This window comes from Triticum dicoccoides, chromosome 3B (genome assembly GCF_002162155.2).
Source record: "Triticum dicoccoides isolate Atlit2015 ecotype Zavitan chromosome 3B, WEW_v2.0, whole genome shotgun sequence".
Classification (NCBI taxonomy): domain Eukaryota; kingdom Viridiplantae; phylum Streptophyta; class Magnoliopsida; order Poales; family Poaceae; genus Triticum; species Triticum dicoccoides.
The window spans coordinates 832,247,427-832,263,281 of NC_041385.1; the positions used below are offsets into that span (position 1 = coordinate 832,247,427).

The following is a 15,855-nucleotide window of genomic DNA, read 5'->3' on the forward strand; positions in this document are numbered from 1 at the left end:
TCGTCCTCATTGCCTCGTTTCCCGCGGCGAATCAATGCCAAAGCTGCGCGCGCTGCCGCGCCGGTCGGCCTCCATTGATGTCTCACGGGCGGCGCAGTGAAGGCCGGGCGACGTGCGTCCCCTCGCCCGCCACGCGTAACGCGGCGGCCACGGGCGCCTCCGCCTATATAAGCCGACCCCAGCGCGCCGGAGACACGCACCTCCACCGCCGAGGCGCCATTTCTCCCCTTCCTCCCTCCCCTCGTCCCGTCGTCAGTTCAAAAGAATGGCCGAGCGCTTCCCAAGCGACGGCGCGGCGGCGAACGGCTTCGGCCGCTGCCATCTTCCTGAGGACGAGGCTCGCCTCCTTTTCGAGGCCGAGTACCCGGTCCCGCCGGACATGCGGGTGCCCGGGTCGTGGAGGATCAGCTCCGCCGGCATGCCGGTGCCACCACCACCCACCGGGGCGGCGCGGCGTGCGGAGATCGCACGTATCCGCGCGTCCCTGCCGCGGGCGGCGAGGAAAGGCCCGCGGTACACCCCCGACAGCCCGCTCTGGGAGCCCTACTTTCGCCGCCGCCACGCCGAACAGCTCGAGGCGACAAACGGCGTCGTACCCTCCGGCAGGCTCAACTCCGAGGGGCGGCGCCGGTGGTGGGGTGTGCCGGCCGCACGCTGGAGGCCGTCCTCAAGTACATCGAGGGCGGCAACACGCCGCGCCTCGAGTACCCCGCTCCCCCGTCCTTCTCTCGCCGACGTGGGAGCTCGTGGACGCCGTGGTGCATGGAGCGGCCCGAGGCGTCCTCCTCCTCGTCCGGCTCTCCCTATCTCTGCCCCGTCAAGCCGGAACCCCAGGACACGCCTGTCAGCGGGCACACCCGCAGCTCCGGCGTCCGCATTGGCGACTCCACCCCCCTCTGGCTGCTTCATCCTCGTCGAGCCCAAGCCGGAGCCCGGCCTCCCCGCGGAGTACGAGGAGATAGCCTGGCGCGGCTTCTCCGACGAGGACGCCCTACAGTGGGCGCGGGACGACTACCTCCGCGACGAGATGGTCCGGCAGCGCCGGGCCCTGGAGGAGATAGAAGCCCGCAAACGTGGGCGTGAGGACGAGCACGACGTCGTGATCCTTGACAGCGACGACGACGAGGACGCCCCCGGACCGTCCAACCCTGCCGCGCCAACCGGGGAAGGGATGCAGCAGGGACGGCGGCGGCAACGACGACGACACGCGGTTCTACAGCCTCCTCGGCATGTAGAACTGCAAGGGCGGGCGGCGGGCGGCAAGAAGCGGCGAGGGAGACGGGGAGGAGCAGCCTAGTAGTTTTTTTCCTTTTTTGTAAAATATATTTAAATTTGAACGAACTCACCGAAGTTTGCGTTGAATTTACGCCGTGCTTGTGCCGTGTTTAAAATTTTCAAAAAATACATGGGCGCCGCGACTGGGGGGCATCACGCCCCCAGCGCGCGGTTTAGCGCCGGTGCGCCCCCAGGGGCGATTTTTAGCGCCTCCTGGGGGGCAACGGCTGGAGATGCTCTAAATATTCCACTGAATTTGTGCTAGAGATGAAAAACATTCCGTTTAGAAAGCCCTTCGATTTGCAGCAAATTTACGTTGGCCTGCCACCGAGTGCCCAGTGCCCCCAAACACACAAGAGCCCGCACGCTCTGCTTCTCCCTTCAATCTCTCGACAAGTGGCTACCTAGGGTTTCACGCCGCCACCGCCCGCCGCCGCCGCCCGCCTCCCACCGCCGACGCCCACCGCCGCCCCTCCCCGAACCCCGACCACGTCCTCTGCCACCTACCGTCTCGACAAGTGCCTAGGGTTTCACGCCGCTGCCGTCGCTGTCGCCGTCGCCACCCACCTCCCGCCGCCGCTGCCTCCCACCCACCCGACCCCGTCCTCTGCTGGGTACAGTCGCCTCCCGCCACGTCCCCTACACCAGCAGAACGACGCTGCCGCCCAGCTCGCCTCGCCGTCATATCGTTCGATCGAGATGCTGCCCGTCCAGATTGGCCAACTGGCCGATGATGGAGATGAGGCAAACAAGGCGTGGACAGGGGAGAAGAGGCGCCGCAAGCACCTGCCCCCATCATCTTCCGATGCTCCTGCCACTGCCCAAGACCAAGACCATGGAGACCCAATTTCTCATGCCACAGACATGGAGGACACCATCCAAGGGGCCCAAGATCGGATTCCTCGTGCGACAGACATGGAGCTGCTGCTCAGAACAGATTCGGCACAAGAAGAAAGCTACGGGCCGGACTCCTTTATCAGCGAGGAAGACCATGGAGACATGGAGGGCACCATCCAAGGGTGCCAAGATCCGATTTCTCACGCGACAGACATGGTGCTGCTGCTCAGAACAGATTCGGCACAAGAAGAAATCTTCGGGCCGGACGTCCTTATCAGGGAGGAAGACCATGGGGACATGGAGGACACCATCCTAGGGGGTCAAGATCCTTTTCTTCATGCGACAGACATGGAGCTGCTGCCCAAAACAGATTCAGCACAAGAAACAAGCCAGGATTGCTTCGGGCCAGACTTCCTCATCAGCGAGGAGGACGAAACCCGTTTTGCCCAACGTTTGCGTTCCAACATTCCTCTTCCTTGTACTGACCTGCCACTTTATATTACATGGGAGGAAGAAGACAAGATAGAAGCGCGCCTTGCACGCCTTCGCATCGCTTATTACAAGGTACCTACATGCTGTATCAATCAGTCACCGCTCACTTCAATTCACGTATGTCTTAAAATTTGTACTTGTGTGCCATAGTAGCAAATCCAGCCCTCTGGTTTGATATGTGTGGATGATTTTATCTCATGTTTTCATCATCTGTGTGTAGGCTTTGAAGCCGGAGTGCGCGCGTGAACTTGAGCTTAAGGAACCAGAAGAATACACTGATGATGAACTTGGTGAGGAGTTGTACTTTAAGCGGTTAGAGGAGGATGAAAGTTTTGAGTGGTTCGTACACCCTGATGACACCTATAAAGCTGGATTGAATGACTACCAACGGATTGCCCCTCGTAATTTTGTAAGTGTACTGTCTATATCAACATCTAGTCATCCAGTTGACTACCTTGGTTATCATAATCATAGGTGTTCAGAAACCATTTCAACACACACCGCAAAATTCAGCAATCAATGAGGTAGTTCATTTTGCTTCATCGACCCCAACCACAGCTGCAACGTTAGTATAAAAAATTGAGCCATGGGTTTGTGGTACGAGTTGAAACTGTTTTCGAACAGCTTATTCTTAACATGGATGATAGTACTTGCGATGTTGGATTTGAAAAGGTTTGCCAGTTTTTTGTGTTCATTCAAACTTCGGACAAGTCTAGGTGTGATTTTAATGAGTGACCCCTTAAAATTGGTTGTTTCTTAGCCATTTCATATGTAACCTTAACTCGGAGTGAAGTGCTAGGAAGTGTATCCCACTTGGTTCTTGAACCTCCTTGATTGCCTTGGTTTTAAAGCTGAGGTTCGGTATTAGATAATAAAAATAGCATGATTTCTATTACCTTGTGTGTTTTCACAAACATTGCTATCTTCAAACTTCTTATCTCTTTGATTTCGTGCTTGTAACTTTGGCTGCTGACATTAGTTGACGTTTGAATTGCTTCTGAGTTATATCATGACGGTGTCTCAGTGGATTGACTTGTTAAAGATCACTTGATTATATATGGTACTATTTCTAGCAAGCCTGACTTTACTAGGAAAAAATGTGGATCCTTAGTCAGTTACTTCTGTAGACAAAAGTATGTCATCTCACTTCAATGTAGCCATTGTGGGACTTTTGTTTCTTTTCTGACGTTTCATCTAATTCTTGTTCTTTTTTTTGTAGCTGCCTTATAGCGGTCGGAACCTGTACCGCTATCACGACGAGTACCGCTCATGTTATCATACATATAAAATTGATGATGTTTATGTCAAGTACTATGCAGAAATTTCAGAGAAAATCAAGGTATGCATTATGTGATCAAGCTGTTGGAATTAAAAATACTATGAGTGGCTGGATCGTTTTTAAAGTGATACACTTCTATCTTGCAACAGTGGATTACAGAGTATTTGCATCTGGACCGCAGGATGAAGGATGTAAGTATGCCCCCCCAGGAAATCACGAAATTAGTCCATATACATACACATGATGATTAACTTCTTTTCACTTCAGTGGATAGACAAGGATACTAGAGCATGGAGGCAAGCATTGAAGATTGCAACTGGCATTCCTCATATGACTGTTCGTTTAGCTGCTTTTGCTTATAATGTAAGATATCTTGTCTTTTGCTAATTGAGGTGTTGATCGCTGGTATTACTCACAATCTGGTCAATTTGATTCAGGAGTACATTCTTGAGATGGATAAGGATGCGTCCCTCAAGGACATAGGTCTTCTCTATTTTGAGATCTGGAGGCGTGTCGCTAAGAAAAATGTTGTTATCCTACTACATCAAACATTTGTGTAATAGACATGCTTTGTGATTATTCGTAGTTCTTACGGCTTCACAAATATGTCAGTTAAGTTACATGGAAGCTGTGAAGGAAGTATATGAAATGGACAAGTTCGATGTACACAAAAGGAGACTAGATGGTGAACTGAAAGGGGTTCCTGTCATTGCAACAATAAAAGAATACGTAAGTTGATGTCTTAATTTGGGGCTGTTGTGCAGATTTGTATTGCCTGTTATTTTCTCTTTTTTTCTGTCTAGTTGCATGATCTGAGTGCTTACTACCCTATAATGAATTTTCCTCGGGTTCATGCTTCACTTTTCAATTCTAGTCCTCACTAGCCATGAAATATGATATAGTAAAAGTGCTGAAACATGTGTTCCATATGCTAAGCATGCTTGGCTGAGTAAACTAGTTCTGATTTTTTTTCTTCTCTTAACTGGACAAGAACGATTCTGTGTTATGACATGCATACACATCCTTCTGAATTCTGGTAATTCTCCTTGCAATACTGTGAATTTATGTTGTCAAAAAGAAATATGCAACATATTGCCAATGTCTAATTTCATCTGTTTATCTTTCCAGATGCACTACGTTGTCCGAGAGGGTGGCATTGATGCGAAGGTAAGTAGGGTACTGTAGATTTGACATGGTGATACATATTTAGCTGCAATATGTTGCTGATATTGATATGGCCTTTGTGTAGACCGATGAGGATAAAGCTCGGGTTGTGTTTATGACGGTATCTCTCAGTATGGTATTGTCTTGATGAATCCTCTTTTTTTGTTTTGAGAAAAAAATCCTCTATGAATTTATATGTGGTCATGATTGTTGTTTTTATATAAATTTATATGTGGTCATGATTGTCGTTTTAATATATATGGTTCTCTTGTTCAGCATAAAGCAATGAACATGGCACAGTACGCTCAGAAGAAGTTGGATTTAGCAGATAAGCTGAAGTTGGACAAAGAGGTATGCTAATAACTCTATTTATTGTCAGAGTATAAGGTTGCATCCCGAGAATTAAGGGAAAAAAAAACAGAAACTTATGTGCGCGCACTTTGCAGGGTGGAGTTGTTCTATGGGAAAGACCCTTCGAGTTCTGAGTAAGGGAAAGACTAGAGTTGTCCTTTTGGCCTGAAATGAGCTGTTATCTCATACTGTATGACAGAGCGAGACATGATGTATGTAAACAGCCTAGCAGTCTGAAATCACGGATTATTGGTTTGTGATAGTTATAGTCTGGTTTTCCGTTAATTAACCAGCCAACTCTCTTGCACCCCGTTTGTATGTCTGTATTTGATCCTGGTAATGGATTTGGTATTCCAAAAATACAGATTCAGCTGTTTGGGTTGTAACTGGAAACAATAGTCTGAAATCTTTTCGATACAGGCGCTGAATCTCTTGTATGGAAAGAGCCCTCCCATGATATAGAGGCTAGCCCCTCCGATTTCGCTGGAATCAGCCTCCCCCGCAAAAGAAAACGATTCAATGCTATCTATTCCCTCGCCCGCATGACCCTCACCCATGTGAGAGGAAACAGAAGCAGCGCCCAGGGAAGCGACGACGACGCCCAAGTAGCTTCCCTCGCGGCCGTCCTCCTCCTCCCGTACTCCGGCAGCCGTCCGCCCCGCTGGTCCTCCACTCTTCCCGTGCGGTGGCCCACCTTGCCGGCCCTACTCCTCCCCCTTCTTTGCCCGTGGCCGCCATGGCCTTGGCCCAGCCGTCCGCCACCACTATGCCTCCCCGACCAGTCCTTCTCTTCTGCCCGAGCTCCGACATCCCTCCCATGCTCCGACGCCCCTCCTCATCTGCCTTGTGTGCACCCCATCTCCTCCCATGCTCCAACGCCCCTCTTCTTCCCCTTCACTATCTCTACTCCTCTTTGTCGGGCATGCAAGCTCTCATTCCCTGCCTCTCATCCTCTTCCCAGCAAGCAATTAGCTTTGTTCTCTGTTTTTGTAATTTTCTATGCAAATTTTGCTAATCCTAGTTATATGTGGAACTATGGAACACCTATTTAAACTATACATGTTCTGCTTTGTTGCTGTAAACTATTTTTTATTTGTTTTTTCCGTCAATATTATGTGATGTTGTCTTGGATTTCCATGATATTTGATGAATTTTGTTGCCATACAATCATCCAAATATAGTCACACATTATATAACTTGTGGTTTGATGTCTATACTAATGTTGCCATGCAATTCCATAGTTTGACATCCAAACATGATTCCGTACTGAAATCTGAGTAGGATTCCGTGAGCCAACTCAACTGACACCCAGACGACCAAATTCATATTCATGTCTATGACAGTTTCCTCGCTGAGTTGGAACTCAAACCAATTCAAAATACGTAGGCGTCGAATACAGACACCCAAATACAGCGATGCTTAATTAATGCATGAGGTAAATCTTTTGCCCCTGTTTTTTTAAACCTTGTATCCACAACGCTGCACCTCTGAATACAGCACAATATACATACTTGAGGCTTAATTACCGCGATCATGGTATGCCGCGATCATGCCATGTCACTGAAGTACTCCCTCTGGAAAGAAATATAAGAGCTAGCGTCTAAATCACTAGAGTAGTACATGGACTTGGACAGCCCAACAAGCACAAATACACATGTCAACCTATCCTGACCCGGGCTTGTGAAGTGCCACATATAAGATGTGCCAGATACGAGGCGACCAAACTTCAATCTGATGTATCAGTCCATCTGTACTCCCTCCAAGACTAGCCTGTAGGTACGTTTAACAAAACAACATCCAACTGAATTATTAATATCCAATATCTTGTCACTCAAGCTCCTACTTCAACTTAAAGAGGACTTTGTTCACCATTTGGATAGTATATACTCCCTCCGTAAGGAAATATAAGAGTGTTTAGATCACTAAAATAGTGATCTAAATGCTCTTATATTTCTTTACAGAGGGAGTAGTTAACACTGTAAATATTTCAATTTAAATGAATACAGAGGCACAGACACATGAATAACAACTTAAATCGCTCGCTCACCTTAATATTGTTTGGCAATTTTTTGAAGTGCTTGTAGCTGTGCCTGCATAGTTTCACACAGTCATTCGGAAAGTCCTTGTCATACATCACCTTCTTCTCTCGACCCCGAAGAATTAACTGCGACAGCAACCACGGAGTTCTTCCATCATCTTCCACAGGCCACCTCAATTCAGACTTGTTGATCCTACCAGACACTTGCTGGGAGTACGCGTAGGATTCCATGAGAAACCCACCTTTCTTCGTATTGTCCCACTGGTCCGGGTGGCCCTCCAAAAGAGCTTGGACATTTTTTGTCAGAATCCCAATACAAGAGATGAAGTCTCTACTTCCCTGGTTTGGATTGACATTATGGCGTTCAAAGCACTCTGTAGCAATCTCCCTTACAGTTGTCCAAGTCTTCACCACCTGAGCTGGAATCCTGTTTTCAACTACAATAAACCAAAAAAAATAAATAAAGCAAAATGAACTTTGCTAGCACTTGTATCATTGCACAACACTCCTATATTTTAAGAAAAAGGGCACTTGAACAAACCCTGCACCCACATAGGTTTTCTTTTCTTTTGCATTGTAACAAACCCAATTTATATGCACATTACCAATTTTTGTGCAAATATATACAGGTTTATGTCGTGTGCAAACAACTTGTAGTTACTGGCTTTATCTGTTCATCCTTGTCTTTCTCCGCACAGGACTAACATTTACCTGTACAAACCCAATACAGTACTTGCACATGGAAAATGCACATCTGCACCTATTTGGATCTACTCCAGTAATTTCCCCACACCTTTTCTACTACAAGAACTGTGCAGGAACTGTAGAAAAACATGGATTGTGGCAATACTACAAAAATATACTTGTACACAATTTGGTGCTAAAACATGACCATATGTGTCCTACAAAAGGCCAATGTCAGCAAAGCTTTGTTACAGAGGCTGCTGCAAGCCTAGTATCAAAATGAACATATGTATCCTAACAAAAAGAGCAAAATGCGCATGTTTTGAATAGCTATCATACTATCCATCGTTTAGGTCGCACGCACCAATTTAATTGTTTTGCGTAGCACAAAATATTCAAGTTTACATCTTAGAGTTGTTTCAAACATAAATCGATGACTTTTCGTAACGAGGCGCACATGAGCAAATTGTGTCATCCTATATCTATCTATTCAAAACCTGAAAACCAAACTTTTATGTTTATTTTAATATGTAGTGAACTCAGGTATCAAACATCCACGCATATAGGGAGTTTTCTGTTTTAAGGACTTACCCTTAAGTATCAACACCTGCAGCTTAGGTGTCTTATCAGGAAGCAGCTTGATGTAGAGCTCTTTCATTGAGAATTCTTCCTTTGCAACGGTACCTCGGGGATACTTGCGCTTAGCAAGAATACTTTCCACCAGACTTGCAAGTTGGCTACATAGGACAACAAGAAGAAAGTTAAAAACTGTGTGAAAAAACAGAGGGCATATATATGTTGCAGAGTGTAAAGCAAAACATACATGATCATATTTCTGAGGATGGGCAGCATGGTGCCATCAGCGAACAGTTCTATGGGTTCCCTCTTGTTCAACCATTTGCTGAAGGACCCATCCACTTCAGAGATGATCACACACTCTGATTTGACGTAATTTTCAACTTGGATAGCAGCAGGATGCGCCAAAGCTCTGACAAAATGGTAGTCTGAAGCCCAATCCTTGGAACTTGCAGCACCCCTCTTGATAAACCTGTTGAATTGATTGGGGCCAACTTTGTACGAGCACTTGAGGAACTTCATTTCACTGTTGTCGAAATCCATAGGCTTCTCATCATAGCCTACCAATATAATGTTCTCTTTGATTGTCCTCGAATTGCGATAAAAATCCTTAATGACTTGAACTAATGTAAAAGTAAAACAAAGTGAATTGATTAATTTAGCATTCAGCTGTTCTAGCTAATAGAGTGCAGTAAATTAACAAAGGGCACTTAGATCTTGGGGCATCAGTATTACTAGAGTTTTACTTCATTTTATACATACATACATACATAACAACAAACATATACAACGTCAAAATTCACGATAAATTTGCTGACCTAGTAGCAGGAAATTGAATCAATTTCAACAAGATAATGCCAAAAATAATCCCACTGATCTTTATATGGACGCCTTCATCTAAACTGTAGTGATGTGAGTGTGTTTCTCCTCTGCACTCGTGAGAGAGCAGAGTACCCAGTTTATACTAGTCGTAAAAGTAGCAATACAACACTAGTAGAGCTAAACTGTTGGACATGGAGCTCAAGCCCCCTTACTGCTCTGTAGACGAGACGACAGACAGCCGATTTGACATGACGCTCAAGCCCCCTTGCTGCTCTGTAGACGAGACGACAGACAGCCGATTTGACATGACGCTCGGTCCAAACTCGGCGCGCGGCGAGGCCGGAGCAGTTGCTAATGGCCGGGGTCGTAAAGTCGACAACTTTAGGCGAGAAAATCGCCGCCGGTTCCCACCACATGAGACCGGCGCGAGAAATCGCTAATGACCAGGGCCGTAATAAAGACGACAACTTTAGGTAATCGCCGGCGGCGTTCGAGAACGAGAAGAGACAATGTTGCCAAGGCCCGCCGCCAGTCACATGTTCAACCTCGCCTCTCGTACCCTGCAGGCTGCAGCCCCTTGCCGCGCGCTGCTCGGCCATGGCGCAACGGTGTTCGCGGCCGGTGATGATCCACGGCAGCGGGTCGCAAATACTGCAAGAAAGCAAGAACAAGTAGTAGTTTACCTATTGCCAGATCCGGCGGCGGGGGCGCGAGATGAGGGTTGGTGGCGGTCGCCATTGAGGTGGGGCTGCAGACGCGGCCGGAGAAAAAGAGTTTCCGGTCACACAGGCCTCTTTAGGGAAATACCATTAATTTGGTCTATTGACCGGTCTCCGCCCTCTCGTTCCAATTTCAAACGGTTTTGCTAAATCATTAGGCCACATCATATTTTAGCTTCCTCCTCATCCACGTCCCTCGTATCCGAACCCCAAACCTGTGCAACGCTATGTATAAGCACCATCAACATGCCGGATCACCATTGCACCGCCGGACAAAAGGACCATAGTTCGTACTAGTTCATTGTCGGACACTGCAAATGCAATACTACTCCCTCCGTCCGGAATTACTTGTCATCAAAATGGATGAAAATTGATGTATGTAGAACTAAAATACATCTAGATACATTTCAATGATAAGTATTTTCGGATGGAGGGAAAACAAAAATGAAACATAAATAAACGGGGAAGGGCGGAGGAAATCACCATTTCCTCGCCCGTCCCTTCCCCTTCCGGTCGTCGGCACGCCTGTGCCCCTCCACCATGTAGGCGTCGTCGGAGGTGGAGGTGGAGCCGCCCGTCAGGTCGGAGTTAGAGCTACACCTTTGGCCCGCAAGCCTAAGGAGTAGGCGGCTGCTCCTTCGCATGGTGGGCCGCCTTCGCCTTAGCCGCCGCCTCCTTGTTTGCCTCGTGCTTCGGCAACTTGATGGCTAGTAAGAGTGCCTTGGTATTCTTGCGGCGGAGGCGCCGCGCATCGTCTCTGCCCTTGTGAGGAGCGTGGCCTCAGGATCGATCAGCGCGCGGTAAGCACCTCGCCCGCCGCTGCCCTCTCCCTCGCCCACTGTCGCTCGCTCCGGGCTACTTGTGCCTTGGACTCAGGCGTCCTCGTGTGCGCCAGCGCTTGCACGGGCACGAGGAACGAACGGAGGCCGGGTACCAGTTCCGGAGCAGAGAGTGGTGGTGGGCCGCGTACTTGAAAGAGCGGAGCGGCTGGAGCTGTACACCGGGCGGGGCGGGCAGGCGACATCGCCGGCGGTGCGTCGACGAGCAATGGGCACTAACGAAGTACCTTCAAGCACTCACCTCCCCGGCAACGGCGCCAACAAGAGCTTGATGTCTACTACACAACTTATTTTTGTAGACTCGTGTTGGGCCTCCAAGTGCAGAGTTTTGTAGGATAGTAGCAATTTTCCCTCAAGTGGATGACCTAAGATTTATCAATCCCTGTGAGGTGTAGGATGAACATGGTCTCTCTCAAACAACCCTGCAATAAAATACAAGAAATCTCTTGCGTCCCCAACACACCCAATACAATGGCAAATTGTATGGGTGCACTAGTTCGGCGAAGAAACGGTGATACAAGTTTAGTATGGATGGTAGATATAGGTTTCTGTAATCGGAAAATAAAAACAACAAGGTAGCAAGTGATTGAAGGAAATATGCCCTAGAGGCAATAATAAAGTTGTTATTTATATTTTCTTATGTCATGATCAATATCTATTATTCATGCTAGAACTGTATTAACCGGAAACTTGATACATGTGTGAATACATAGACAAAACAGAGTGTCCCTAGTATGCCTCTACTTGACTAGCTCTTTGATCAAAGATGGTTATGTTTCCTGACCATAGACATGTGTTGTCATTTGATGAACGGGATCACATTATTAGAGAATGATGTGATGGACAAGACCCATACGTTAGCTTAGCATAATGATCGTTTAGTTTTATTGCTATTACTTTTTTCATGACTTATACATGTTCCTATGACTATGAGATTATGCAACTCCCGAATACCGGAGGAACACCTTATGTGCTATCAAACGTCATAACGTAACTGGGTGATTATAAAGACGCTCTACAGGTGTCTCCAAAGGTGTTTGTTGAGTTGGCATAAATCGAGATTAGGATTTGTCACTCCAAGTATCGGAGAGGTATCTCTGGGCCCTCTCAGTAATGCACATCACTATAAGCCTTGCAAGCAATGTGACTAATAAGTTAGTTACGGGATGATGCATTACGGAACGAGTAAAGAGACTTGCCGGTAACGAGATTGAACTAGGTTTGATGATACCGACGATCGAATATCGGGCAAGTAACATACCGATGACAAAGGGAATAACGTATGTTGTTATGCGGTTTGACCGATAAAGATCTTCGTAGAATATGTAGGAGCCAATATGAGTGTCGGTGTCAAAACCGGCGGATCTCGGGTAGGGTGTGCCGAATTGTGCGTCTAGGCGGATGGTAACAGGAGACAAGGGACACGATGTTTTTACCCAGGTTCGGGCCCTCTCGATGGAGGTAAAACCCTACTCCTGCTTGATTAATATTGATGATATGGGTAATACAAGAGTAGATCTACCACGAGATCAGAGAGGCTAAACCCTAGAAGCTAGCCTATGATATGATTGTTTTTCGTCCTACGGACTAAAACCCTCCGGTTTATATAGACACCGGAGAGGGCTAGGGTTACATGGAGTCGGTTACAATGGGAGGAGATCTAAATATCCGTATCGCCAAGCTTGCCTTCCACGCCAAAGAAAGTCCCATCCGGACACGGGACGAAGTCTTCAATCTTGTATCTTCATAGTCCAGGAGTCCGGCCAAAGGTTATAGTCCGGCTATCCGAGCACCCCCTAATCCGGGACTCCCTCAATAACCCCCGAACCAGGCTTCAATGACGATGAGTCCGGCGGGCAGATTTGTCTTCGGCATTGCAAGGCGGGTTCTTCTCCAAATTGCACATACCTGTTGAATAGTGTCCGGCTTCTGGTGAATGTTGCGCTCCTTGACTTCTGCGCCCAATAATGGCCATCTTCCACATGTCAAACGAATGCGAAAAGCCAGGGTGTTGTTTCATTTCCCCCCCTAGCTGCGCAAATGAGCTGCCTATAAAAGAGACGGGGATTTAGATCCGTAGCACACCATCTTACCTTCGTGAGCATTCATCGGAGCGCATTCGACGGAGATCCATTCCATCATGGCCAGTCGACGCAGCTCCTCCTCTCGCCCCCCCAGCCCTCAGCCTGGAGATTGGGAGAGATGCTCCGTCCCGCACAGCGAGCTAGTGGCGCTCCAAGCCAAGGGGTTTCTCCCTCCAGCCTACATGGTCCCGGTTCGAGCCGGGCTTGCCACCTATAATGGTGGAGAGCAAGCGGAGAGCGTCCCAATCCCTCCAAAGGAGAGCGGGTATGCCTTGTCCCTTATTTGATAAGAGGGCTCGGATTTCCAATTCATCCATTTCTCCGGGGGCTCCTGGAGTTCTACGGCCTCCAGTTGCACAATCTTACGCTTGCCTCCATATTGCATATTGCGGGCTTCGTAGCCCTTTGCGAGCTGTTTTTGGGCATCGAGGCTCATTTCGCGTTGTGGAAGAACTTGTTCTGCCTTGTGCCCCGTTCTCAGGAGGGGTCGATATATCAAGTGGGCGGAGCCAAACTATGGCGCATCGCCGGGACCGGATATCTATCCGGAACCCCGAAGAAAGCATCCGAAGACTGGCCTTCAGAATGGTTTTATATAGAAGATGTTCCCCTGCCGGACCCTGTTCGGATCGGCCTCCCTGAGTTCAATAATGCTCCTTAGAAGAAGCGCCTAAGCTGGCGTCCACGGAGCCCTCAGAAGGAAAATGACAAGGACGTCCTTTACCTAATGAGCCGGATAAGGTTGTTAGCTCATTCCGGACTGACCATGATCGAGGTCATCGCCATATGCATTATGCGGGCGGTGCAGCCGCTTCAGTATAGAGGCCACCCCATGTGGGATTTCAACGGGGAGGACGACGCCACCCGGTGCGGCCGTAAGGGGCCGGAATCGGTTACCGCTCTAATAAAGATCTTGTCCGCTTTGTACAAGGGAGAAGAGGAGGAATTCCTCCGCGTCAACCCACGGGGCGGATTTTCTATGTACAATCCTCCAAGCTGGGTAAGCGGACACTTTCACTCGCCCATCCGTTTCATATTCCCATAGTTAAGTATTCAGTCTAGCAATTTCAACGCAGGAGCTACGCCAGGCTATAAAGGAGATAAACAGCCCTCCTCCACAACCCGAGGACCCGGAACGGTCCTTCGACCCGGACTCCCAAGAGGACCTGGACTTATCTGTGGAGCTGATCGATGGGGTGTTTCATCAATTGAGCAAGAACAACACCTTAGTGGCCATTACGGCCGATTATCCCGGACTACTTCCAGCCTCACAAGTAACCGAGACCGAAGTCCCAGTACTTTTAAGATGATCCATCTGTGCTTATTTTTGATCACCGTATACCAATGTCGTTTTTGCAGGGGAAGTCCTTGAGGCGGAGGGCCGAGCCTGCGGTGGCTAGCCAACAAGGGGCAGCAAGGCCCAGCAGGCTGAAAAGAAGTGCGGTCCGGATTGAGACGCCGGCGCAACGGTATGGCGTGCCATTTTGTTCCCGGGTTTTACTCCCTCAAGGCATACTAACGCTCGTGCTCTCTTCGGGAAAAAGAGCGCTCGCCGGACTATATCCGAAGAGGTTGCCAATCGCGCCTCCACCAGCCAGGCTCCAAGGCCGGGTCCGGAAGCGGAGGCGAACACGAGGTGCGCACCGGATGCTCCTCCGACAGAGGATGCGGACGGGCTGTCTGCCACCAATTCCGAGGTGGAGAGTGCCATGAACCACAGGCGTCGCCGGACAGTTCTTCGTGACGCTTGTTTCTCCCAAGAGGCATTGGATGCCTTCAATACGGGAGATGCGTACCTCCGTGCCGCTCGAAATGGTCTAGCCAGAGCCACAGAGCAGTATGTAAAAGACATACGGGTGAGAAAATTTGATGGTTATATATGTCAGTAGCCCCCGAGACTTGAAACAGTTAGAATAATTGATTTAAGGATCATTTGTTATGCAGGATCTTACAGAAAAGGATACCCAACTGTCCCAGGAGCTGGAAGAGTGCAAAGCCCAACTTGAGGCCGCACTAGCCGTGGCAGGGGAGGCCAAGGAGACCCCCTCTAGTAATATACGCTTTGAAAGATAAGTATGTTGTGAAGTGCGGCATGTTTGCAAATCTGACAATAACATTGCAGATGGCACCGGAGTGGATCCGGACAAGCAACAACTCTTGCGCCGGTTAAAGGCCGGTGAGAGCGTGCTTACGAGGGTGAGGCAAGAGAAGAATAATCTCCAAGATGCCAACACCCAGCTAGCACTACTAGGAAAAGGGCTATAGATAGGATTGATACTAATGGCGCACCAGGTAAGTAGTGCGCCACTACTATATACTAATGACGCACCGGTTGGAGGTGCGCCATTAGTGTGGAAGACACTAATGGCGCACCAGGCACACGGTGCGCCACTAGTATTGATTTTTTTCCATTTTTCCATACACTCTAATGGCGCATGGTGCCAAAGTGCGCCATTACTAGTTCTAACAAGTAATGGCGCACCTTGTAAGCAGTGCGCCATTAGTATATAATTTTTTTTTTACTTTTTTGCAAAACTGCTAATGGCGCACCGTGTATATTTTCATGGACACTTTTTGATTTCGATCTCGATCCCACCCGCACCCTCCCCCGCTAGCTCCACCGCCGCCGACGACCCACCGCAACCCTCCCCCGCTCCACCGCCGCCGACGAGCACCCGGCCCCCCGCACCCTCCC

At 48.6% G+C, this 15,855-nt stretch overlaps 2 protein-coding genes across 2 annotated transcripts; one reads left to right on the forward strand and one right to left on the reverse strand.

The window, feature by feature from the left end:
- The first annotated feature begins 762 nt into the window (after positions 1–762).
- Positions 763–5,532, forward strand: LOC119280200. Its single transcript, XM_037561138.1, has 13 exons — positions 763–843; positions 1,684–2,325; positions 2,410–2,676; positions 2,825–3,013; positions 3,824–3,943; positions 4,033–4,074; positions 4,151–4,246; positions 4,321–4,410; positions 4,496–4,612; positions 5,012–5,050; positions 5,133–5,183; positions 5,324–5,398; positions 5,494–5,532. The coding sequence occupies exons 1-13, from the start codon at positions 763–765 to the stop codon at positions 5,530–5,532; spliced, it is 1,848 nt and encodes a 615-aa protein (XP_037417035.1).
- A 1,324-nt stretch (positions 5,533–6,856) lies between these two features.
- LOC119282540 lies at positions 6,857–9,000 on the reverse strand. Its single transcript, XM_037562735.1, has 4 exons — positions 8,944–9,000; positions 8,712–8,857; positions 7,446–7,873; positions 6,857–7,168 (listed from the first exon to the last, which is right to left on the reverse strand). The coding sequence occupies exons 1-4, from the start codon at positions 8,970–8,972 to the stop codon at positions 7,061–7,063; spliced, it is 711 nt and encodes a 236-aa protein (XP_037418632.1). The 5' UTR covers positions 8,973–9,000; the 3' UTR covers positions 6,857–7,060.
- Between the last annotated feature and the right edge of the window lie 6,855 nt (positions 9,001–15,855).